Source organism: Rhinopithecus roxellana, chromosome 17, assembly GCF_007565055.1.
Source record: "Rhinopithecus roxellana isolate Shanxi Qingling chromosome 17, ASM756505v1, whole genome shotgun sequence".
Classification (NCBI taxonomy): Eukaryota; Metazoa; Chordata; class Mammalia; order Primates; family Cercopithecidae; genus Rhinopithecus; species Rhinopithecus roxellana.
This window is the reverse complement of record NC_044565.1, coordinates 97,261,947-97,287,435: the sequence shown is the minus strand read 5'-3', so window position 1 is coordinate 97,287,435 and position 25,489 is coordinate 97,261,947. Positions and strand designations below refer to the sequence as shown.

At 38.8% G+C, this 25,489-nt stretch overlaps 1 protein-coding gene across 1 annotated transcript in view; it reads left to right on the top strand.

Moving 5' to 3' along the window:
* The first annotated feature begins 22,695 nt into the window (after positions 1-22,695).
* The window catches only part of MRPS9 (mitochondrial ribosomal protein S9), a 59,864-nt gene continuing 57,070 nt past the window's right edge, over positions 22,696-25,489 (top strand). Inside the window, exon 1 of the mRNA XM_010360973.2 lies at positions 22,696-22,936. Within this exon, the coding sequence (XP_010359275.1) occupies positions 22,802-22,936 (135 nt within the window). The 5' untranslated portion in view covers positions 22,696-22,801. The remainder of the gene's footprint in view (positions 22,937-25,489) is intronic.

Genomic DNA, 25,489 nt, shown 5'->3' with positions numbered 1-25,489 from the left:
CACTGTAGACCCAATGATCATTCAGGAGCAGGTTATTTATTTATTTTTTATTTTTTTAGATGGAGTCTCACTCTGTCACCCAGGCTGGAGTGCAGTGGTGTGATCTCAGCTCACTGCAACCCCTGCCTCCCAGGTTCAAGCAATTCTCCTGCCTCAGCCTCCCAAGTAGCTGGGTTTACAAGCATGGGCCACCACACCTGGCTAATTTTTGTATTTTTAGTAGAGATGGGGCTTCACCATGTTGGCCAGGCTGGTCTCAAACCCCTGACCTCGGGCGATCCAACCACCTTGGCCTCCCAAAGTGTTGGGATGACAGGCCTGAGCCACCATACCCAGCCAGGAGCAGGTTATTTAATTTCCATGTATTTGCATGGTTTTGAAGGTTCCTTCTGGAGTTGATTTCTAGTTTTACTGCATTGTGATCTGAAAGAGTACTAGATACAATTTCAATTTTCTTAAATTTATTGAGACTTATTTTATGGCCTATCATATGGTCTTTGAGAAAGTTCCATGCACCGATGAACAGAATGTATATTCTGTGGTTGTTGGGTAGAATGTTCTGTAAACATCTGTTAAGGCCATTTGTTCCAAGGTGTAGTTTAAATTCATTGTTTCTTTGTTAACTTTCTGTCTTGATGACCTGTCTAATGCTGTCAGTGGAGTATTGAAGTCCCCCACTATTATTGTGTTGCTATCTCATTTCTTAGGTCTAGTAGTACTTGTTTTATAAATTTGGGAGCTCCAGTATTAGGTGCATATATATTTAGCATTATGATATTTTCCCATTGGACAAGGCCTTTTATCATTATATAGTGTCCCTCTTTGTCTTTTCAAACTGTTGTTGCTTTAAAGTTTCTTTTATCTGATATAAGAATAGCTACTCCTGCTCATTTTTGGTGTCTATTTGCATAGAATGTATTTTTCTACCCCTTTACCTTAAGTTTATGTGAGTCCTTATGTGTTAGATGAGTCTCCTGAAGGCAGCAGATACTTGGTTGGTGAATTCTTTTCTATTCTGCAATTTTGTATCTTTTAAGTGGACCGTTTAAGCCATTTACATTCAACGTTGGTATTGAGATGTGAGGTACTATTCCATCAATTGTGCTATTTGTTACCTTGTGTTTTTTTTTTTTTTTTTTTATTGTATTTTTGTTTCATAGGTCCTGTGAGATTTATGCTTTAAAAAGGTTCTGTTTTCAGGATTTGTTTTAAGATTTAGAGCTCCCTTTAGCAGTTCTTGTAGTGCTGGCTTGGTAGTGGTGAGTTCTCCCAGCATTTGTTTATCTGAAAAAGACTGTATCTTTCCTTCACTTATGAAGCTTAGTCTCGCTGGATACAAAATTATTGGCTGATAATTGTTTTGTTTGAGGAGGCTGAAGATAGGACCCTAATCCCTCCTAGCTTGTGGGGTTTCTGCTGAGAAATCCGCTGTTAATCGGATAGGTTTTCTTGTACTTTTGACTCACAGCTCTTAAGATTCTTTCCTTCGTCTTAACTTTAGATAACCTGATGACAATGTGCCTAGGTGATGATCTTTTGCAAAGAATTTCCCAGGTGTTCTTTGAGCTTCTTGTATTTGGATGCCTAGGTCTCTAGCAAGGTCAGGGAAGTTTTCCTCAATTATTCCCCAAAATATGTTTTCCAATTATTCTAAGATTTAGTTGTTTAACATAATCCCAGACTTCTTGGAGGCTTTGTTCATTTTCTCTTATTCTTTTTTCTTTGTCTTTGTTGGATTAGGCTAATTCAAAAACCTTGTCTTCAAGCTCTGAACTTCTTTCTTCTACTTGTTGAATTTTATTGCTGGGACTTTCCAGAGCATTTTGCATTTCTCTAAGTGCATCCATTATTTTCTGAAGTTTTGATTGTTTTTTATTTATGTTATCTATTTCACTGAAGATTTCTCCTGTCATTTCTTGTATCCTTTTTTTTTGATTTCCTTAAATTGGATTTCACCTGCAAGCATGGTACCTCCAAGCAAGGTGCCCCCTTGCTTAGCTTAATAACTGACCTTCTGAATTCTTTTTCGGGTAAATTGGGGATTTCATCTTGGTTTGGATCCATTGTTGGTGAGCTGGTGTGATTCTTTTGGGGGTGTTAAAGAACCTTGTTTTGTCATATTACCAGAATTGTTTTTCTGGTTCCTTCTCATTTGGGTAGGCTCTGTCAGAGGGAAGGTCTAGGGTTCAAGGCTGCTGTTCAGATTATTTTGTCCCACAGGTTGTTCCCTTGATGTAGTACTCTCCCCGTTCTCCTATGGATGTGTTCCTGAGAGCTGAGCTGTAGTGATTGTTATCTCTCTTCTGGATCTAGCCACCCAGCAGGTCTACCAGGCTCTGGGCTGGTACTGGGGGTTGTCTGCATAGTGTTGTGATGTGAACCGTCTGCAGGTCTCTCAGTCGTGGATACCAGCACAGTATTTGGGGTGTCTCCTGGGTCCTGCAGGAGCAATCTGCTTCCTTCAGAGGGTCTGTGGGTTCTCTCAGCTTTCCTGGTTTATTTCTGCAGTAGCTCTGGAGAAAAAGTTCATGATGCAAGTCTCCACACACTGCTCTGTACATCACTGTGGGAGCTGCAATCCATATACACAAACACTTTCAAGAAGCAAGATTTGAAACAGACCCTAAGGGATTTAAATAGGGTGGTAAGGAAGGGAATTTCTGGTAGACTGAGCTGATTGAACAAATGCACAGATTTGGAAATACTTACAGGTGGTCTTGAAAAGCAGTATCCCTTCTTCCAGGTCTCTAAAGTTTTGCTCCATGGATATTCAGATTTGCAGTCATATTTCTAATATCAAATATAATCATGTATTTTAAAATGTGAGTCTATGTTTGAGTATCTTTATTCTTTGTAGGACACTAGTCTTTTTATAGGTACTGAAATGTTTATGCAACAAACAGTGTATGATCTGTTTATCTATCTGTAGGAACCTAGTTCCTCAGGAAGATTCTTTTAAACTGAAGATGCTTTCAAGAGGGTTAAGTAGACCAGTGGTTTCCTTGGCTCTGAAGGTACACTTGTAGCTTCCCTCAGGTACTCAAAGCACTCTAATATAAAGTTTATTTTTTCAATTACATAAGAATTACATGCTCAAATAATATATTTACAATATACAGGAAGAAGAAAAAGTCTTTTATATTCATGCTACACTGAGCAACAATCACTAATATTTGGGTGTTTACCTCTAGGATTTTATTGCACTTCTTAATATAGTGGTGATTACAATACCTAAATATTTTCATGTTCTACTAAGATTATTTTTTATGTACATAAGGGTAATTAATTAGGTGACAAGGTTTATTTCCACCTTATACCTGGGGAATTACATATGCTCACATACACAGGATTTATCAGTGCATTATATCATTAAGAGATCATCACACACCATGATGACTTACCATCTTTTTTTATTTTTCTGTGTGATATATGTATTTATGTTAATTTTTTACCTGATATCAGTCTCACATGGATGAGTATCTAGATGGACAAAGGACAAAAATTAAAGCAGTGTTAGTTACAGACAGCATTTAATATTAAATTATTTAATAGTAAAGACAGTAATATGCTCCATCTAAAATCAGCTAACGGAGGGTTAAGCATTAGCAAGTCCTGTTTGGAGACTTAGCAAGAATTATCAGCTTCCTGATAGTCAACTTTTGGGTTGAAGAGGTTTTTCAATGGAAATGTGTGCATTTGATGAATGCTAATTACATGGTTCGAAATCTTTAGCCAATCCATTTGCAGCTGTTATCCAAGTTATTTTATAAATGTCTGAAACAGCTGTCAACATTCTGAGGGGAAGCTCTTCAATCAATGAATTGACAGAAATGCAATACTTAGATTCTTCTGAGCAGAAGGCAAGAGAACATAATATACACATCTTTAGTGATGTAGCCAGCAATGAAAGGGAACGATTGATACTGCCATTGTGTTTTAAAGTGTTGAAGAAAATGTTCATGCTCATGGGCATGGAAAAGACATTATAAGACTTGGATGGGAGACCCACAAAGTCAAATGGGGTGTTCGAGTGTCCTAAGGATACAAGCAAAGCAATCTTATTTTCCATCAATAAGAATGATTCTAGTGGTGTATAGCAACATTGTAAATCATATTTTAATTAAAATTTTAGTACTTGTTGATGTTATTTGTTTATTGTCTCAATAAAGCATTTTTAACAGATGACATCTGGACATTTTGCTTAATTTCTCTCTCTCTCTTTTTTCTCTATAAAATTCTTTAGTAAATCTGATTGTCGAGAAAGGCACCAGACTGACAGCTCTGGAAAACGAAGCCTTTTATTCAGCTTCAGAATTAGTGTATTCAGAAAAGAACTGCCTGTATGCAGCTATTGGCCTCAATTTCGCACTAGAGAGACTACTTCTTAAAAGACGACTTAGGTTACTTTTATTCTTGACCTAGTATTTGCTTCTTGGCTCAGGTTGCAGCCTTAAGTGGAAAAATGAGCAATTGTTAGGGTAGTGCTTTCTGGATCCTCATGGATCAGAAATTACATTGAACTCACTATGTCATTCCATCTGCAAGTGATCCCCAAATGATTCTTGAACCACCATGACCTACTTAAAAATAACCCAAAATTTTCCTTGCGAGAATGGAAGAATACCTTGTCTGCTCACATAAAATGTATATGGCATGTGACAATATGCCTGGAATTATAATGGAAGGATAAATGTGCATGCAGAAATCATGAGCTCTGTCATAAAGGAAAAATATTAAAAAATCTGAGCATCATATGTTGAGTAGCATGCTCATTGCCATCAGAGAAAAAAAGGACATAGAGCAGAGATTCCTATGCCCATTAGAATTACTTGGGAAACATTTAGAAATCCCAAAGCCCAAGTCACACCCCAGATCATTCAACCAGAATCTCTGGGCCTGGGACCACACATGTCTCTTTTCAACATGTGTCTTTTCAGCCTGTACATGCAGCCAATGTTAAGAAACTTTGGCATGGACAACAGTCTCAATATTGATAGCACTTGCAAAAAGATGTAGTTCCTTTGTTAAGACGGCTTTTGTTTATGATCTGGAAAACAAAACATTCTGCCCCTCAACACAATTAACATGTTAATAGAAAAATATCTTGCTTTCGGCAAAAAAAAAAAGTCATCCTTTTTTCCCTATTAATATATTACTTGGTATTTATTGAAAAATTATTTAACTGGTGCAGGGACAAGCTATTAAGAATTTTGCAGAGATTTACATGGAGAATATTTCATTGTTTTGAAATATGAAACAGGAGGTTGCAGTGAGCCAAGATCACATCACTGCACTCCAGCCTGGGTGACAGAGTGAGACTCTGTCTCAAATAAATAAATAAATGAAAAAGAAAAATTCACTCGAGGCTGGGCTTGGTGACTCATGCCTGTAATCCCAGTACTTTGGGAGGCCAAGGTGGGCGTATTGCCTGAGCTCAGGAGTTCGAGACCAGCCTAGGCAACATGGTGAGACCCTCTCTCTACTAAAAATACAAAAGATTAGCCAGGCATGGTAGCTCATGCCTGTAATCCCAGCTACTCAGGAGGCTGAGGCAGGCAGGAGACTCACTTGAACCTGGGAGGCGGAGGTTGCAGAGAGCTGGGATTGCACCACTGCACTCTAGCCTGAGTGACAGAGCAAGACCCTGTCAAAAAAAAAAAAAAAAAAATAGAATTCCCTTGGGATTCAAAGGCAGATTTGAGCAAGAAGAAGAAAGAATAAGTGAACCTGAAGGTAGCACAATTGAAATTATTGAGTCTGAGCAACAGGAAAACAAAAAGATTCATGAAAACTGAACAGATTCTAAGGGCCCTGTGGGGCATCTAGCAGACCAATATATGTATTGTAGGAGTCTAAAAGAAGAAGAGAATGTGGCAGAGAAATTATTCAAAGAAATAATGGATAAACTCTTCCTAAAGTTGACACGAATATAAATATTATATTTCGACATGAAAATAAATATTCAAGAAGCTTGACAAACTCCAAATAGATGAACAGAGACCCACACCAAGGCCAACTATAATCAAACTGTAGAAAGCCAAAGGCAAAGAGAATCTTGAAAGCAGCAAAAGAGAAGCAATTTGTCAAATATAAGTATCCTCAATAAGATGGTCAGCAGATTTCTCATTGGAAACTTCAGAGGCCAGAAGTCAGTCGGCTGATATATTCAAAGGGCTGAAAGAAAGATTGCCAACAGAATCCTATCTTTAGCAAAAACGTCCTTCAAAAATGTAGGAGAAAGGAAGAGATTTCCAGATAAACAAAAGTGAGGAGTTTGTAATCACTAGACCTGCCCTTCAAGAACTGCTAAAAGGACTACTGCAGGTTGAAATAAAGGACACCAGACAGGATCTCAAAGCTGTATGGAGAAATAAAGATGTCAGTGAAGGTAAATACGTGGGCAATTATAAAAGCTAGTGTTGTAACACCAGTTTGTAACTCCACTTTTTGTTTTTGTACATGATTTAAAGGACTAATATATATTTAAAAATTATTAGTATAAAAGTTAGTATAATTGTAACTTTGATTTGTAACTCTACACTTTGTTTTCTAAATAATTTAAGAGACTAATGCATAACAACACAATTATCGGTTTGTGTTTTTGAACACATAATGTACAAAGATGTAATTTGTTATATCAATAACTATAAAAGGGTGGGGATTGAGCAGTTAAAGGAGCAGAGTTTTATTTGTTATTGAAGCTAACCTGGTATAAATTCAAACAAGTGTATTATAACTTTAGGATGTTAAATGTAATCTACATGGTAACCGTAAGGAAAATATCTATAGAACATACACACAAAAGAAAATGAGAGGACAATTAAAATGTTTCACTACAAAAAAATAAATTAAAAACAAAAAAGACAGCAATCTGGGAAATGAGGAACCAAAGAATCTATAAGATATATAGAAAACAGGTTGGGCACAGCGGCTCATGCCTGTAATCCCAGCACTTTGGGAGGCCAAGGCAGGTGGATCACTTGAGGTCAGGAGTTCAAGTCCAGCCTGGCCAACATGGTGAAACCCTGTCTCTACTAAAAAACACAAAAATTAACCAGGTGCAGCGGCAGGTCCCTGTAATGCCAGCTACTCAGGAGGCTGAGGCAGGAGAATCGCTTGACCCTGGGAGGCAGAGGTTTCAGTGAGCTGAGATCATATCACTGCAGTCCAGCCTAGGTGACAGAGCAAGACTTTGTCTCAAAAAAATAAAAAGAAAAAGAAAAAAGAAAACAAAGAAGAATGACAGAAGTCCCTCCTTATCAGTAACTACTTTGAATGTAAATGGATTAAATTGATCTCCAGTCAAAAGACAGAGATTAGCAGAATACAGAAAAATAAAACAATCCAACTATATGCTGTTTATAAGAGACTCACTTTAACTCTAGAGACACAAATAGATTGAAAGCGAAAGGCTGGAAAAATATTTTTGATGCAAATAGTAACCACACAGCAGCATTATTCATAATAGCCCAAATGTGGAAACGACCCAAGAGTCCCTCAATAGATGAATGGATAAAAAATATGTGGCATATCCATACAATGGAATATTATTCAGCCCTAAAAAAGAAGGAAATTCTGATACATGCTACAACATAGGATGGACCTTGAGGAATCATGCTAAGCAAACTAAGCCAGTCACAAAAATACAACTACTGTCTGATTTCACTTGTATAAGTTTCCTTGAGTCGTCAAATTGAAAGGGACACAAAGTAGAATGATAGTTGTCAAGGACTGAGAGGAAAGGGGGAATGGTGAGTTATTGTTTAATGGGCTCAGAGTTTCAGTCTTGTAACATAAAAAGAGTTCCAGGAGGAACTCTTGGAAGGTGATCATGGTTGCACAACAACATGAAAACGCTTAATAGTACTAAATGTGCACTTCAAGACGGGTAAAATGGGAGATTTTATGTTTCGTATATTTTACCACAATTTTTTAAAAAGATAAAATTAAAGAGACATCACTATCAAGCTGAGAGAGAAATAGTTTATGTGGAGAGGATAATAAGCCAATCAAGGAAAATGGCAAGGAAATGATAGAAGGAATATCTCAGCAAATTGTTTTTTTTTCTAAATCCTCATTTACTTACTCTTATTCTGAATTTGAAGCATAAACTTGATCCATCTGGCCAAAGGAACATTCCATGAAATGTGGATATCAATCCTTAGGGCAAATTAGTGTTCGTGGTGATGAAATTATTTCAAAAACTTTTAAAAGATTTTCTCATATTATTGAGAGTGTTTTAGATTTTCTCTCTCTCTCTCTCTCTCTCTTTCTCCCTCTCCTCTCTCTCTCTCTCTCTCTCGTGTGTGTGTGAAGAAATTAGGAACATCTAAGAAATTTAAGAGGTTATTCTGTTTTCTCGACCAATCTAGCTTGATAACATTTTTGTTTTCTTTTGAAGTATTTAATTTTCATAGTATGAATAGGTAGCACTTTTTCTCTTTTTTGATGTTAAAATTACACCTTTCCATTGTTTTTAGTGTTTAAAACATGCAAGCCAGTGTATCCAAACTTAACAGTTTCTGGTATGTTTTAAATCTAATTAGGTCATTGCGAGACTCAAGGTAAAATATGAAAAACATAAATTATTGAATAATACAAGTATGAATTTAGTTCTTAGTTATAAATCTAATTTTGACAAAAAATCTTACACAGTAGAAGCCTGTAAAATAAAACATGGAGCTGTGCATAATGTGCAAGAAATTCACTTTAATTCTTAAAGGTGTTGAACTTTGGATATTTCAATTAAATAATCATTATAATACTTCATTTATAGAAATACACAGATGCTGGGTCTGCATGCAAAATAAAATGGAGGTTTCTACACATATCTGAACAGAAAATAAAACACCAATGAATTTTTTTTAGGAAAGGAAAAATTTCGGTTGTTCTTTATAAGTAAAAAATATGTAGGAAAAAAACCCTATTGTGAATATGGTCATAAGGGACCATGTGCCAAACAATTGGCACTTCTCCTTGTTAAGCCTGATATCTCAGAAACAAAGCCGAATCAAGGACTTACTCCTTCAAAAACTGTCATTATGACCATTATAATCCAATTAATCATGCTGTGTTTGCCTTCCTTCGAGAGCTAAGGTACCATTTTCTAAGGTTAAAAGGAAGACATCTTCCGTGAGGGTAAAAATATTCAATGATAATTTTCTGTGCAGTAAAAATAGACATGAACCCATTAGACAACCACACACAGTCCCTGTAACAGCCAGTCCATCCTGAGTTAACTAAGCACCAAAATAAAGTTAGCTGTCAGTATAAAGTGCACAAAAACATATAAATTCTCAATTTGTACATATCCTCAAGTTATAAAAAGGAAACTAAATGATAAAATTATAAAAGATAATATTTGGTTTGTGCAAAAGTTATTGCAGTTTTTGCCACTGAAAATAATGACAAAATATAATATAAATATATTTTGTCATAAATATCTATATGACACCAAAAAAGTGGAAGAATATGAATGTTTACCACTGAAAGATGGTGGAGATAGGAGAAAAAGGCAACTTACGTGTTACACAGTCACTCATTCTACCAAGTGTTTATTGATTACCTTGTATGTGCCAGGCATGTTTCGGATTGGGGATACAATCTAAACAAAGCAGACATGGATCCTGCCCTCAAAGCATTTGAGAATGACCTCAAATTCCTCTCATCGAAACCATCTAGTAGACATTTAAGACCCCTCTACAATATCCTCATTAAGTGGTTGTTACAAAAACTGTGGATTAGCTTGTTCAACATCCATTCCAATTCACTCCTTCAAAAACATGTATGTCCCAGGTTCTAGGCACTGGGTACTGTTTGGAAAACTGTTAGGAATTACAGCAATGAGTAAAACAGTTAAAAAAAATAATTTTCCTACTATACACTTAATGATGAAAAGTTAAAGACTCTCTTGTGAGCTAGAGTTCTAGACTTGATTTAGTTTCTACTGACAGAGACACTCACACGAGACTTGGATTTGGAACTGAATTCAGTAGGAATAGGTGGGCAGAGAATAAGGCATCCCTTGGATGGTGCAGTTCATGGCAGAGGCCGTGTCATTTCAGGGACTAGAGGTGTTCCCAAAGTTCAGCTAAGGCTTGACCCAGCTTCCCTTACTATAATTTTGTATGGTTAATACCTGGTATAAATTCCTTTCACTGAAACCAGTTAGAGCTCTTTCCATTGCCTGCAACTGACCACAATGGATGTGCTGTTTCTGAGCCAATGCTTGTGCCTACTGTTTAGTGGGAATCTCTCTCTGTTGCTAGGATGGTGTACATCTAAAACACTGATGATTTTTTGTGTGATTGCAGCACACACAAGAAACAAAAGATGGCAAAAGCCACAATTCCACTGCTTTTTTAACATTCTCTCTTTCCAATAATGAGCCAAATGTGTATATATATATGAATCTAGAAGTTATGCTAATTTGTCCTATCAGTTTTAACTTCCCTGCTATAAACTGCATGAGTTTGTTGAATTTCTACATTGAACTCTAATTTTGACAACATAAAGAAACACTTTGCTGACTGGATAAGAAGTTACAAAGAATATGAATATTTGACAAGTGTGTGCCCTGAGGTCAACAACCTATATCTAAATAGTGCTGGACACATAACTTAGATGACAGGAAAACATGGATTTGCCATATAAACACAAATGTTTCTAAGCTTCAAAGGTCATTAAGAATGTAATGCTAATAGCTTGGTTGGAAAACTGATATGCTTATTTCAGGAAGTCTGTATTTCCCAGGATAAAATGTTCCTTTGAGTCTAAAGTCAAAATAACACCATGCAGGTGTTTACAATTTAATCACAGCAAACTCTGTTCATAAAGAGATGAGATAGTTTAATCACACACTAGGCTGTGATATGCTCATTGAAATTGGACACAATTTTAAATATCAGATATGATACTTGATTTTGGAAAACACTTGGAAAATGGGCCAAGAATGTTTCTCCAGTGGAAATAAGAAAGGTGGCATGCAAATGCTTAAGAATCATTTAAGGTTACTGAAGAATAATTGTTAATCATATGATTTGATAAATTGAGATAGAAGATTGTACTTTGTAGGTACTATAAAATGGGATGAGTTAATTGCTTTCAGAGAGCATTTAGAAGTGGTTCTGCAAAAGAGTAAAAAAATGAATTTTTTTTGATTTGCAACTCTATAAAACATTTAGGAAATAAAACCATCTTGAACCATTTGGCAGGAAGTAATGTTTTCCTTCTTGAACTCCCAACTTACTTTGCAATTTTTTCATGACTCTATCATGGTCTTCCTAGAATTGTCATATTCATGTAAATATCTTTTCTTTTTCTATAAGCTAATAAGCCTCTCAAAGGCAGGTATCATCTTAACACCTAGATGGTTCTTGACAACAGAGCCTTGCAAAGCATGTGTCACTAAATATTGGTTGATAGAGATAAAATCATCTTTGTGTAGATTAAATTCTTACTTTAATTCCTAAAGTACCAAATTTCTACTTTCCAGCAGGGCAGCAAAGTCAGCAGGAATGCTGGGCAGGATTGTCCACGTCTCCAAATTGTGAAATATCCAGTCTCCCAGTTGACCTTCCTGGAAGAATCCTGGGGGTCTTTTAGCCCCAGCACTCCAATCCCTCATTGAGTAGGCAAAGCCTGAACAATTCTGGTTTCATGTTTGCATCTGCCAAGTGTGCATGTGTTGAACTCATGATAGGCACTGTAGAATGCAGGGCTATCGTGTGAATGTGGGAACACCACGGGTGCTGGGGACATGGTAAAGGGACGTTGTGTGATCAATCATAGCATCCACGTTTAAATTTCACACACACCCCCAAAACACTGTTCAGGCCATAGAAACCATAGCTGAAGGGCTGCCAGATTTTCACTTCTGAAAAGCAACCTAGACAAATAGAATCTCATGTCCTTACACAGGAGATGGCTAGGTAATAACTGTGAGAACAGCAGGCAGAGTTAACCAGTGGGGCTTGGGTGCTGAAGTAGGAGGAGAAGTGAGCTGGGTCCCTGAAGAGAAGGGCTACAGAGAGCAGATGACATGGATAAAGGCGAGGATGAGGTGCTGGGACTAGGAGATGCTTTAGCTTCATTACGTCTAACGCGAGGATACTAACAGTACCTTCCTCACAGGGATGGTATCATGACTAACAGAGAGCGAGGATACTAACAGTACCTTCCTCACAGGGATGGTATCATGACTAACAGAGAGTGAGGATACTAACAGTACCTTCCTCACAGGGATGGTATCATGACTAACAGAGATAAAACCTTTAAGGCACTCAGTACTCAGTTAATGCCATTGAATTTTTTCTTTCTTTCTTTCTTTTTTTTTTTTTGAGACTGAGTTTCACTCTTGTTGACCATACTGGAGTTCAGTGTCGCAATCTCGGCTCACAACAAACTCCACCTCCCAGGTTCAAGTGATTCTCCTGCCTCAGCCTCCTAAGTAGCTGGGATTACAGGAATGCACCACCACACCAGCTAATTTTGTATTTTTAGTAGAGATGGTGTTTCACTTTGTTGGCCAGACTGGTCTTGAACTCCTGATCTCAGGTGATCCACCTGCCTCGGCCTCCCAAATTGCTGGAATTACAGGTGTGAGCCACCATGCCTAGCCATTGAATGTTACATAATGTTCTTTAAAATTTTTAATGTTAAATATAATGTGTGTTGTTTATATGCACATATATGTATAATTTATGTTATTCCCTGTTATATTTCTTAGAATTGCATCCCACGGTACATTTCAATCAATACTCTTTCTCTGATAGACATACAAGAGATATGTCGCTCTTACCTTTGCTTCCTCAAAAGATCAAGAATGAGGCCAGGCACAGTGACTCATGCCTGTAATCCCGACACTTTGGGAGAACAAGGCAGGTGTATCACCTAAGGACAGGAGTTTGAGACCAGCCTGGCCAACGTGGTGAAACCCCTTCTCTACTGAAAATGCAAAAAAAAAAAAAAAAAAAAAAAAAAAAAAATTAGCTGGGCGTGGTGGCATGTGCCTGTAATTCCAGCTACTCAGGAGGCTGAAACAGGAGAACTTCCTGAACCCTGGAGGTGGAGGTGGCAGTGAGCTGAGATTGCACCACTGCACTCCAGCCTGGGTGACGGAGCAAGGCTCCATCTAAAAATAAAAATAAATTAATTTTAAAAAAAGATTAAGAATGAAAATTGAATTGGCTGGGTGCAGTGGCTCACGCCTGTAATCCCAGCACTTTTGGAGGCCAAGGTGGGCAGATCCCTGAGGTCAGGAGTTTGAGACCATTCTGGCCAACGTGGTGAAACCCAATCTCTACTACAAATATGAAAATTAGCTGGGTATAGTGGTGAGTGCCTATAACCCCAGCTACTTGGGAGGCTGAGGCAAGAGAATTGTTGAAACCTGGAAGGTGGAGGTTGCAGTGAGCCGAGATCATGCCATTACTCCAGCCTGGGCAACGAAAGCAAGACTCCCATCTCAAAAAATAAAAGAATGAAAATTACCCACTTCAGAATGTTTCTCATTTTTGGGTTCTGAATCACCATCTTCTGCTTCTATTTTCAGGCTGCATCCACTTCTTAGGGACAATGTGATTTTTAAGTTGCCTCCCTGCTGTGTAAAGTGGTACTTCCTCTCTTTTATGCTTGAAGCAGTTTCACTTTGGTTCTAGTTTTTGAAATTTGATTAAGTCGTATTTATTTTCACCATGCCCTTCATGATTTTATTGATTTGAGTTATGTTCCTTATTCACATTCATTTCTTTCATTCAGAAAGTCCCAGTATCCTGAATAAATCCAGTCTATAATTGTGGTCATTTAGTTCTCTTTTGCTAGATTTTCTTTACCTCTATTCTGTGTATCACAGGGTAGTCCTACATTGACTCCAAATCCATGTGTGAAAGAGATGTCCGTAACACCACAGAAATTGTCTACACACTATTATTTCAAATAGAGGCAGCACTACAATCCCATCACCATTTCACAACAACTACTTTCATTGTCTACATGCACTTTCCGGGGGCTTTTTGTTTGTTTGTTTTTTGAGATGGGATCCCACTATGTCGCCCAGGCTGCTTTCAAACCCCTGGGGTCAAGCCTTCTTAAGTAGCTGGAACTACAGATGCACACTTACCGTGCCTGGCCTCCACGTTAAAAAATAATGACAACAAAGTCTGCGTAAAATCATTACAAACATGGCCAAAGAAACACCGACCTTAAGGATATTGTCTCTGAACTTGGGTACTTTCGAAGACATTTTCAATCCACAGCAAGCGGTGTGATCAATCTACCTTTAGGTCTCATGTCAATTTGTTTTATTTTTGACAGCTAAACTTGGAGAAATGATGCTTCAAGCATCACAACAGCATTGACTGACAGCTCCCTAAGTGTTGCGTCTTTTATAGCAAACAGAATTGACAGCTCATAGCTAAAGAGCTGCACATGTGTATGGATTGTGTCCATACTGAACACAGTGAAAAAAAAATCAAAGAAGATACTTGTTCTATGTGTTACGTATTAAGATTCAATTAATACGGTAAAATATATGCATCTTGGGATAGATTTACTTGTGGCCTAGGACAGGTTCCATTCTGAATAGTATAGAAGCTTAATATATAGCAATTATGTACTACAATTTCTTCTAATACATACTTTTAAATTTCAGTGAAATTTTCATTACTCATTTTCTTACCCCATATATATTTATGTAGCTGGCAGTGGTCTAGGTCAGCAGTTTCCAACCTTTGTGGCACTAGGAACTGGTTTCATGGAAGACAATTTTTCCACCACTGGGGTTTGGGGGATGGTTTCAGGATGAAACTGTTCCACTTCAGATCAGGCATTAGTTAGATTCTCATAGGGAGCATGCAACACAGGTCCCTCGTATGTGCAGTTCACAATAGGGTTCTCACTCCCATGAGAATCTAATGCCGCCACTGATCTGACAGGAGGCAAAGCTCAGGCAGTAATGCTGGCTCACCTGCCACTGGCCCCCTTCTGTGTGGCCCGGTTCCTAACAGGCCACGGACCAGTACCGGTCCATGGCCCAGGGGTTGGGGACCCCTGGTCTAGATAATTAGAGACTTTTCAAGTTGTAGATTTAAATACCACTCAAGCTATCTTTTGTGGGTATCTGGCTGCGAGGATTAAGTTTAAAAATCTGGCCATATTAAAAGCAAGAATTCTGCAATTCCATTTCTAGGTACATACCCCACAGAACAGAAAGCAGGCGCTTGAACGGATATTTGTACATCTATGTTCGTAACAGCATAATTCGCAATAGCCAAAAGGTGGAAACAACCCCAGTGACTATCAGTGGATGAATAAGTAGACAAATGTGTATATCTATACAATGGAATATTACGCAGGCTTCAAAAGGAAGAAAATTCTGACAAATGCTACAACATGGATGAACCTTGAATACATTGTGCTAAAAATAACAAAGCTGGAGGCATCACATTACCTGACTTCAAACTATACTATAAAGCTACAGTAACCAAAACAGCATAGTACTGGTACTAAAACAGACACATAGACCAATGGAACAAAATAGAGAACCCAGAAATAAAACCACATACCTACAACTATCTAATCTTCAACAAAGCCGACAAAAATAAGCAATGGAGAAGGGAATCCCTATTCAAGAACTGGTACTGGGATAACTGGCTAGCCATATGCAGAAGAATAAAATTGGACTCCTACCTTTCACCATACACAAAAATTAACTCAAGATGGATTAAAGATTTAAGTGTAAGACCTCAAACTATAAAAATCCTAAAAGAAAACCTAGGAAATACCGTTTTGGACATTGGCCTTGGCTAAGAATTTATCTCTAAGTCCTCAAAAGCAATTGCACCAAAGCAAAAATTGACAAATAGGAACTAATTAAACTAAAGAGCTTCTGTACAGCAAAATAAACTAACAACAGAGTGAACAGACAACTTACAGAATGGGAAAAATTTTCACAAACTGCACCTGACAAAGGACTAATATCCAAAATCTATAAGAAACATAATTCAGCAAGCAAAAAACAAATAACCACATCAAAAAGCAGGCAAAAGCATAACAGCCACTTCCCAGAGGAAGACATACAACTGGTCAACAAATACATGAAAAAATGCTCAACATCACTAATCATCAGAGAAATGCAAATCAAAATGACAATGAGATACCATCTCATGCCAGTCAGAATGGCTATTATTAAAAACTCAAAAAAATAATAGATGTTGGTGAGGCTGCAAAGAAAAGGGAATGCTTATACCCTGTTGGTGGGAATGTAAATTTGTTTAGCCACTGTGGAAAGCAGTTTAGAGATTTCTCAAAGAACTAAAAATAGAACTATAATGTGAGCCAGCACTCTTATTAGTGGGTGTATATCGAAAACGAAAAGAAATCATTCTACCAAAAAGACAGTATGTTAATTGCAGTACTTTTTACAATAGCAAAGACATGGAATCAATCTGGACACCTGCCAACAGTGGAGGGATAAAGAAAATGTGGTACACATACACCATGGAATACTATGCAGCCATAAAAGAGGAACAAAATCATGTCCTTTGCAGCACCATGGATGCAGCTGGAAGCCATTATCCTAAGTGAACTAACAGAGAAACAGAAAACCAAATACTTCATGTTCTCACTATAAGTAGAAGCTAAACATTGAGTACACATGTACATTAAGTTGGGAACAAGAGACACTGGGGACTACTAGAGAGAGGAAAGAGGAAAGGGGGTAAGGACTGAAAAATTACCTATCAGGAACTATGCTCAGTGCCTGGGTGATGGGATTATTCATACCTCAGGCCTCAGCATCACATGATATATCTATATATCAAACCTGCACATGTACCCCCAAATCTAAATAAAAGTTGGAAAAAAATGGCAAAATGAAAAAAAGCATGCAAAGTGGAACAAGTCAGATACAAAAGGACAAATATTGTATATGATTCCACTTATAAAAGGCACATAAAACAGTCAAACTCATAGAGACAGAAAGTAGAATGGTGGGTGTCAGGGGCTGGAGGAAGGAGTCTGGGGAGTTAAAGATCTCACTTGTCTGTGGAAACCATTAAGTCTTTGTATTTTTTTCCAGGCTTAGATTTTTGTATTGATCCACAAAGTTCTGCAGCTCCAGGGATGCTTTCCAGGAATCTTGTAATGCAGGGCAGAGCAGGGGCACACCAATTTTTTGAGGACTACATCATTTAAATATGCTCACTAGGTAGGAAGAGGGGAGGAGGATGGGGAAGAGGTGATAAAGGAGACAGGAATAAGGAAATGAGGTATGAGGAACACAGGAGAAAGAAATTACAATTGTGCCAATTTACACTGGTGCTACAGCCTGCCATACCTTTCAGTGTGAGAGAGAGATCGAAGGTGAAAATCAACTCTTCTTGTTAGAAGTATATAAAACAAGTATGTAGCATTTCAAGAATAATGGTAAGTTGCACACCTATGCATCCACCAGTCATCTAAAGATAAAAAAACATTGGCACCTCCTGTACCCTTCTGAAGGCATTCTTCTCCCTCCTCCCAGAGGTATTTACTATCCTGAATTTTGTGTTTTCATTGTCTTGCTTTTCTTTACAGTTTTACTATGTAGGGATAAACCCTTAAACAATATCTTGCTTAGTTTTGCCTATTTTTTGTAAATGGAATCCTACTGGGGCTATGCATATGTGACTTCCTATTTTTTGCTGTACTGGTGAAACTCAACCATATGCATATGTATAGTTAAAGTTCATTCATTGTCATTGCAGTATGGTGCTCTTTTATCCATCCATCCTCCTATCAACAGACAGGTTATTTTTGTTGTTACCAAAATAAAAATGTTGCTATGAACATCCTGATACATGTCTCCTGATGCACTGTGCAAGACCTTCTGCAGGGTATGTATCTAGGAATGTAATTGATGAATTGTTGGGTGTGCTCATCTTAATTTGAATAAGTTACTAATTACCTGGTTGATTTCACGAGTTGTACCAATTTACACTCCTAACAGCAGCATCTAATAGTTCCTGCTACCCCACATCTCAACAACACTTGGTGTTAGTACAACACTTTGATTTTCCTGATGTTCATCTAACAAGCTGACTTTAGAACAAAACCCTCACATTAGACATGACCCCACTATATTGGATTTTTAGTACCTAGGATTCCTGATGCCTACAATAGGTGCTCAATAAGTGAGAACAAAATGAAAAGAATCTAAGCTTTAGCCATTTGGTAAAGTACATGAGTACATTTCTTTTCTTTCTTTCTTTCTTTTTTTTTTTTTTTTGAGACAGAGTCTCGCTCTGTCACCCAGGCTGGAGTGCAATGGTGCGATCTCGGCTCACTGCAACTTCTGCCTCCCGGGCTCAAGTGATTCTCCTGCCTCAGCCTCCTGAGAAGCTGGGATTACAAGCACGTTCCACCGCTCCCAGCTAATTTTTGTATTTGTAGTAGAGATGGGGTTTCACCATGTTGCCAAGGCTAGTCTTGAACTCCTGACCTCAGGTGATCCACCCGCCTCAGCCTCCCAAAGTGCTGGGATTACAGGTGTGAGCCAGCATTCCCAGCCTCTTTTTTTTTTTCATATTTTAAAGATTAATCTTTTTTTCATATTTTAAAGATTAATCAGCGCATTTCAATCTTTCCTATGTCTCCAAATTATGAACCTAATGTGAACATTTAGCAGTGCATTTGTTCCCAAATTCAAAGGCTACACAGGAAATTTAATGCAGGAGTACAAGCATTGCCCCTAGAGGTGGAAAATGCCCCTAGAGGTGGAAAATGCAGGAGTACAAGCATTGCCCCTAGAGGTGGAAAATTCGCTTTACTGTACAATCTGCAATCATGCATTCTGAGAAAAGTGTCGTTAGGTGATTCTGTCACTGTGCAAACATCATTGAGTGTAGTTACACACATCTCAATGGGGTAGCCTTCTATTCATCTTGGCTGTATGGTACAGCCTATTGTTCCCAGGAAACAAATCTGCACAGCATGTTACTGGAATACTGTAGGCAACTGTAACTCAATGGTAAGTAAATGTGTATCTAAACATAGAAAAGGTACAGTAAAAATACTGTATAAAAGGTAAAAATCGTACATTTGCATAGGACACTTACCATGGACAGAGCTTGCAGGGCTGTAAGTTGCTCTGGGTGAGTCAGTGAATGAGTGGTAAGTGAATGTGAAGGCCTAGAACATTGCTGTTTACTACCGCAGACTTTACAAACACAATACACTTAGGTTACAATAAATTTATTAAAAAATTGTCTTTCTTCAATAAGAAATTCACCTTAGCTTACTATAACTTTTTAACTTTATAAACTTTTTAATATTTTAAAAGTTTTTGATTCTTTTATAATAACACTTAGCTTAAAACATAAGCACACTGTACAGGCGTACAAAAGCATTTTCTTTCTTTATATTCCTTTTCTTTCTTTATATCCTTATTCTTCTATAAGCTTTTTTTATTCTTTAATTCTTTTTAGCTTTTTAAACTTATCTGTTAAAAACAAAGACACAAACACACACATTATCCTACACAGGGTCAGGATCACCAACGTCACTGTCTTCCACCTCCACAGTGTGTCCCACTGGAAGGTCTTCAGGAGCAATAACACATATGGAGCTCCTATGACAATAATGCCTTCTGGAATATCTCCTGAAGGATCTACCTGAGTTTGTTTTACAGTTAACTTTTTATTTTTATAAGTAGAAGGAGTACACTCCAAATTAACAATAAAAACTATAAGGTATAGCCTGGTATATAAATAAACCAGTAACACAGTTCATTATCATGTATTATGTATTGTATATAATTGTATGTCCTTTAATAGGACTGGCTATGCATAGCTTTGTTTACACTATCATCACCACAAACGGGTAAACAATGCTTTGTACTATTGTAGCAGGACAATCCGCAGACAAGAACCCCTCAGACACTGAGCTGTAGAAGGAAAGGGCTTTATTCAGGTGAGAGCATTGGCGGACTCACGTCTCCAAAAACCGAGCTCCCTGAGTGAGCAATTCCTATCCCTTTTAAGGGTTTACTATTCTAAGGGGGTCCACGTGAGAGGGTCATGATTGATTGAGCAAGCAGCGGGTACGTGAGTGGGGGCTGCATGCACCAGTCATCAGAATGGAACAGAACAGGACAGGGATTTTCACGATGCTTTTCCATACAATATCTGAAATCTATAGATAATACAAGCAGTTAGGTTAGGGGTTGATTTTTAACTACCAGGCACAGGGCACAGTGCTGGGCTATCTGCCTGTGGATTCTATTTCTGCCTTTTAGTTTTTACTTCTTTCTTTGGAGGCACAAATTGGGCATAAGACAATATGAGGGGTGGTCTCCTCCCTTACTACGATGTCTTGATGGCTATAAGGTCATTAGGAGATAGCAACTTTTTAGCTCTATTATAATTTTATGGGACCACTGTCTTATGTGAAGGTCATTGTTGACCAAAACTGCATAATGCAGGGCATGACAGCATTCTAGTAAAGAACTGTGACATGAATTTCAGAAAAAGGAAAAATCTCCACCACTCCTAACCTTAATTTTAGGACTTAGTTTTTATATGGTTTAATATCAATTTTTTTTTAATAGTATAAATCCTGCTTCCACATACTTACTGTTCTCTACTTGGTTAAATTTCCACAATTAAAATTTTAAAAAAATTAAAATAATCTCACAATGTGTAGGAACTACTGTTTAAAGACATGTATTTTAATGAGCTATAAACTCTTGGTTCTCAGCTGGGCTCACGCCTGTAATCCCAGCACTTTGGGAGGCCAAGGTGGGAGGATCATCTGAGTTCAGGAGTTCGAGAGCAGCCTGGCCAACATGGCAAAACCTCATCTGTACTAAAAATACAAAAATTAGCTCGGCATGGTGGTGGCCACCTGTAATCCCAGCTACTCAGAAGGCTGAGGCAGGAGAATTGCTTGAACCCGGAAGGCAGAAGGTGCAGTGAGCCGAGATCACACAACTGCACTGCAGCTGGGTGACAAGAGCAAAATTCCATCTCAAAATAAATAAATAAAATAAATAAATAAAGTCTTGATTCCCAAATGCTAGTTTATCCATCTGTCGACAAAAAGAGTCAAACTCTGTAAAATATTTTGAAGAGATTTATTCTGAGTCAAATATGAGTGATCATGGCCCGTGATATAGCCCTCAGGAGGTCCTGAGAACACGTGCCCAAGGTGGTTGGGGCACAGCTTGGTTTTATACATTTTAGGGAGGCATGACACATCAATCAAATACATTTAAGAAATACATTGGTTTGGTCCAGAAAGACCTGGGACTGATAGAAAGGGAATGTTCAGTTTAAGATAAAGATTGTGGAGACCAAAGTTCTTTAGAAGTCTTATAGTGGCTGCCCTTAGAGACAATGGATGACCAACGTTTCCTATTCAGATCTTAGTCAATCTCTTTAGGATTGGGAGGGTCTGAAAGAAAAAGATCTAGCTATGTCAACAGAGATTCTTTACGGATGCATATCGCACCCCTCCAAGGACAGCTTTGCAGGGCCATTTTAAGATACGGCAAAGAAACATGGTTTGGGGTAAAATATTTTGATTTTCTTCCTTGTCTCGAAATGTTATGCCAGAGTCAGGTTAGAAAGTAAGTCACCATATGTAGGGTTAAGTAAAACCCATCTGATAAGAATTTGTGATTTGTAGGGCATGACTTCCCAAACCCCGTAGATAGGAATTTGGGCAAGATTTAAAAAATCAGAGTTTAGTCCTCTGACTTCTGCCAATTTCTCATGATATTTTTTGCTAGTCTAAAAGCTACTAATAGAAAGAACAACAGGATGAGTATTTTATACAAGTAAATGCATTCCATTTAAAAGATTTTTATTTATTGTGAAATTATGTCATTTTACCTTTTTAATGTTAAAAAGATGTTTCGTGAAATGATGGTGATAGTACATGGTGTTGGCTTGACAACTTTGTATGATCTCAGATTTTCTGTGTTTTACTTTTACTGAACCTTCAAATCTAAGTGTTTGTAAACCCTTTTAAAGTGTGTTACTACATCATTTAATATGTGTTTCGTAGAAAGCACCCTGGGTGTTAACTGCCAGGAGCACACAAGTTTCAGAAAGCAAGACATACTCATCTCTAACAACTGATCAGTTCTGACTGGGTTTCAAGTAAGGCTTAGTACCAACGCTTAGGGAGGGACGTGCAAAAACGAGAAAGGTAGTGTTTGACCTCACCGGTTTAAGCTTTATCCTGTACATTATACAGTTAAGAAACAACGCAGGAAAGTGCCAGTTTGACAGTTGCTGCAGGAGAGTCTTGACTTGGATCCAGAAGAACGTGGAAAGTTAGAGGAGGGGAAAACCCTTACTAGGATAAGGCAGACAGGAAGCAATGCTTGGAATCCATCTGGGGCGCCGGCCGCCCTGCCAAGATGGAGGAAGAGCCGGCTCGAGGTGTAGCAAGGGGGCCGGGAGGGAAGGGCTGGCTAAAGTGCCACGTGGAAGTGAGTGCCAAAGAGACTAGCAGAGCGTGGAAGTGAGTTCCAAAGAGACAGAATTCAGGACGCGAAGAGAAAGAGCCCGAGATAAACGACCCACTAGCGCTCCTTCTTGAGGGCGACACCGGCCAGGGGTGGAGTCGGATACGCCCCGCGGACTCCATGCACCCAATCAGCGACTAGCCGTCTCGGGTCGCGGGACACGCCCCCCGATCCAAAGGCCCTAGAAGCTCTTGCTCAGGACAGCTTCTGGAGCCCCGCGCCCATTAGCGCCTGCGCCGTCTCTAGGCCCCGCCCCCTCACCCCTCCAGCCCTGGATCTCCCACAGCTAACATGGCGGCCCCCTGTGTGTCCTACGGCGGAGCAGTTTCCTACCGGTTTCTTCTCTGGGGTAGGGGTAGCCTCGTCCGGAAGCAAAGCCTCTGGAAAACCGCGGCAGCTGAGTTGCAAACAAACGTCGGAGCCCAGGTAAGGCCTGGGAGGACTGGAAGCGGTTTATCTCTGCCGCGCGAGGATGTGGAGCCAGCGCGGACACCCCTCAGCGTCTCGTGCCTTCAAGCAGGGACCATAGGGTCTCAGATATTTAGCGAGATCTGAGGTTGGGGGTGGGGAGGTGGGTGTTGGCTTGCAGCAGCCGCTCTGGATATTGTTACTTGTTTTTTTGCGGGTTGCAGCGAGGGGAATTTACCTGCATGTGGAAGTGGAGCGACCTCTTCTTTCATTTGGCGGCTGCGCTAAAGCTCGGTGCCTAGGTCTGGTGTTGGGTCCAGTCCTACCCTGCCCTGCTGTCCAGAGAGGAGGAGGGTCGCGCCAGAGAAGAATGATGGGAATTGGATTCCTGCAAGGGCCTGGAAGACAATGGAGAAAGTCACGTTATGTAGAGGACAGTGACTTTTTAGAAGTGCCTTCAATCTGCGCAATTTCTGCCTTCTTAATTTTCCCGAATCTTTCTCTACGGAAAGATGCAGGCCAGAACTTGTACATTTCGTTTAATCCAGAGGGAAGTGGGGAGTCAATAGCTGGTAGGCTGATGATGACAATTTACTGACATGAGATCTCAGAGGAGGAAAAAGATTTGAGAGGGAAGAAACGAGTTTAGTTTGGGATTATGTTTTAGGCATCTGGGATTTCCAGTAGGTCTATAGATAGGCAAGTCTATAGCTCAGGAGAAGAACTGATTTCGAAGTGCCCTGTTATCTTGTAGATGGTAATTGAGGCCTTGTAAACAAATTAAATTACCTAGGGAGAGTGTACTGAGGAGTAGGCAGAGGGACAGGGCCCTGAAGGACAAATAAGAAATAGGAGGCCCCAAGAGATTGAGAATGAGGCACCAAACAAGCAGGGGAGAAACCAGCCAGTGTGGTATCCTGGAAAACAGGTGAATGTTTCAAGGAGGGAGAGTGATAACTAGTACCAATTATTGCAGGGAAGTCAAATACCACGCTTTAAAAACTATATTGAAAAAAAACCATCTTTTTATATGTTCTTCCTTTTATATTTTAACCTAGATCAACCAATCCATTCTATCTATTCATGTGGATATTTGTTTTTACTTTTTTTCTTATTGGAAAATGTGCTAGAAATTTTTATTTTTTCATGCATCTCTTTGAGTATATCTTTGCTGTGTACACATGATTATGAGAGGGACTGTGTCATACAGAGTATTTTTATTGTTGACATTTAATGTGTGTATTGGCTAACTTTCTGTCCCTCCCGGTATCCATTCTTCTATGCTTTTTCCATGTTCTTATAATCGTGTTTAAACATACGTGCACAGGTGTACTTTACAAAAAATGGGACCATATTTGATTGCATTTTACTTTTTTGCTTTTCTCTTCTACATATGCAGTATATTGTAAAGTAGAAATCCTTCAGCGTCCCCTATTATATTTTTAAAAGCATTTTTAACTGCTGCATACTATTCCATGATAAGAATATATCAAAGTTAATGTAACAATTGATGGACATTTGCTTTGTTTGTACTTTCTTTGCACCAATAAAGTTTCAGTAAACATCTGGTCTAGTTGTTAAGTACTGGTTTAGTAAGATGGATGAAGAATGATTTCTCCTTGTTACTTTAATTTTCATCTCCTTGACCAGTCTTGAAACAACCCCTTTCCCCCATATAGCAGATGTTTACTGAGCACTTTACTTGAGCCAGGCACTGTGAAGTAAACAATTTCAAGTCGAACAATTACAAGACAGTATCCACCCTTAGCACTCTTAAGGGATGGTCCTGAAATGGCTGAATCTCCAGATTCCTGAATACTACTACAGCATGTATTTTACCACATGAAGTACAGCTCAGCTATAACTGAAACACTTAGCTGACCCCCCTTTAGATTCTTATGATTGCATACATATACCTAAAGACGTTCATAAAGATTTTTTTTTATCCTGGCGCAGAGCTTATCTGTCTTAAATATTAACATTTTTTCACTTCTGCCTACAACATTAATACATAGATTTCTCTTGGTAACCCAAGAGAAGTTTTTTATTATTTTATAAAATAATAAAATAATAAAAATTTTAATCACTTAATGAGTGACAAAACACTATACCTGGTCTTTTGTTTGTTCAAAGTTTAATTTCCTTAATTAGAAAATCTCTTCAGAGGTTACAGCAAACTTGAAGGGTGTGGGAGAATAGAATAATAATAAAGTGCATTTCCTACAGAGTATTTTTGCATTTTGTTTATATATGTAAATGTATACTAGGTGGTGATATAAACACTAGATATTACTGTGGGTCACGGTTTAAAAAGTTTGAGGCCGGGCGCGGTGGCTCAAGCCTGTAATCCCAGCACTTTGGGAGGCCGAGGCGGGTGGATCACGAGATCAGGAGATCAAGACCACAGTGAAACCCCGTCTCTACTAAAAATACAAAAAATTAGCTGGGCGTGGTGGCGGGCGCCTGTAGTCCCAGCTGCTCCGGAGGCTGAGGCAGGAGAATGGCGTGAACCCGGGAGGCAGAGCTTGCAGTGAGCCGAGATCGCGCCACTGCGCTCCAGCCTGGGCGACA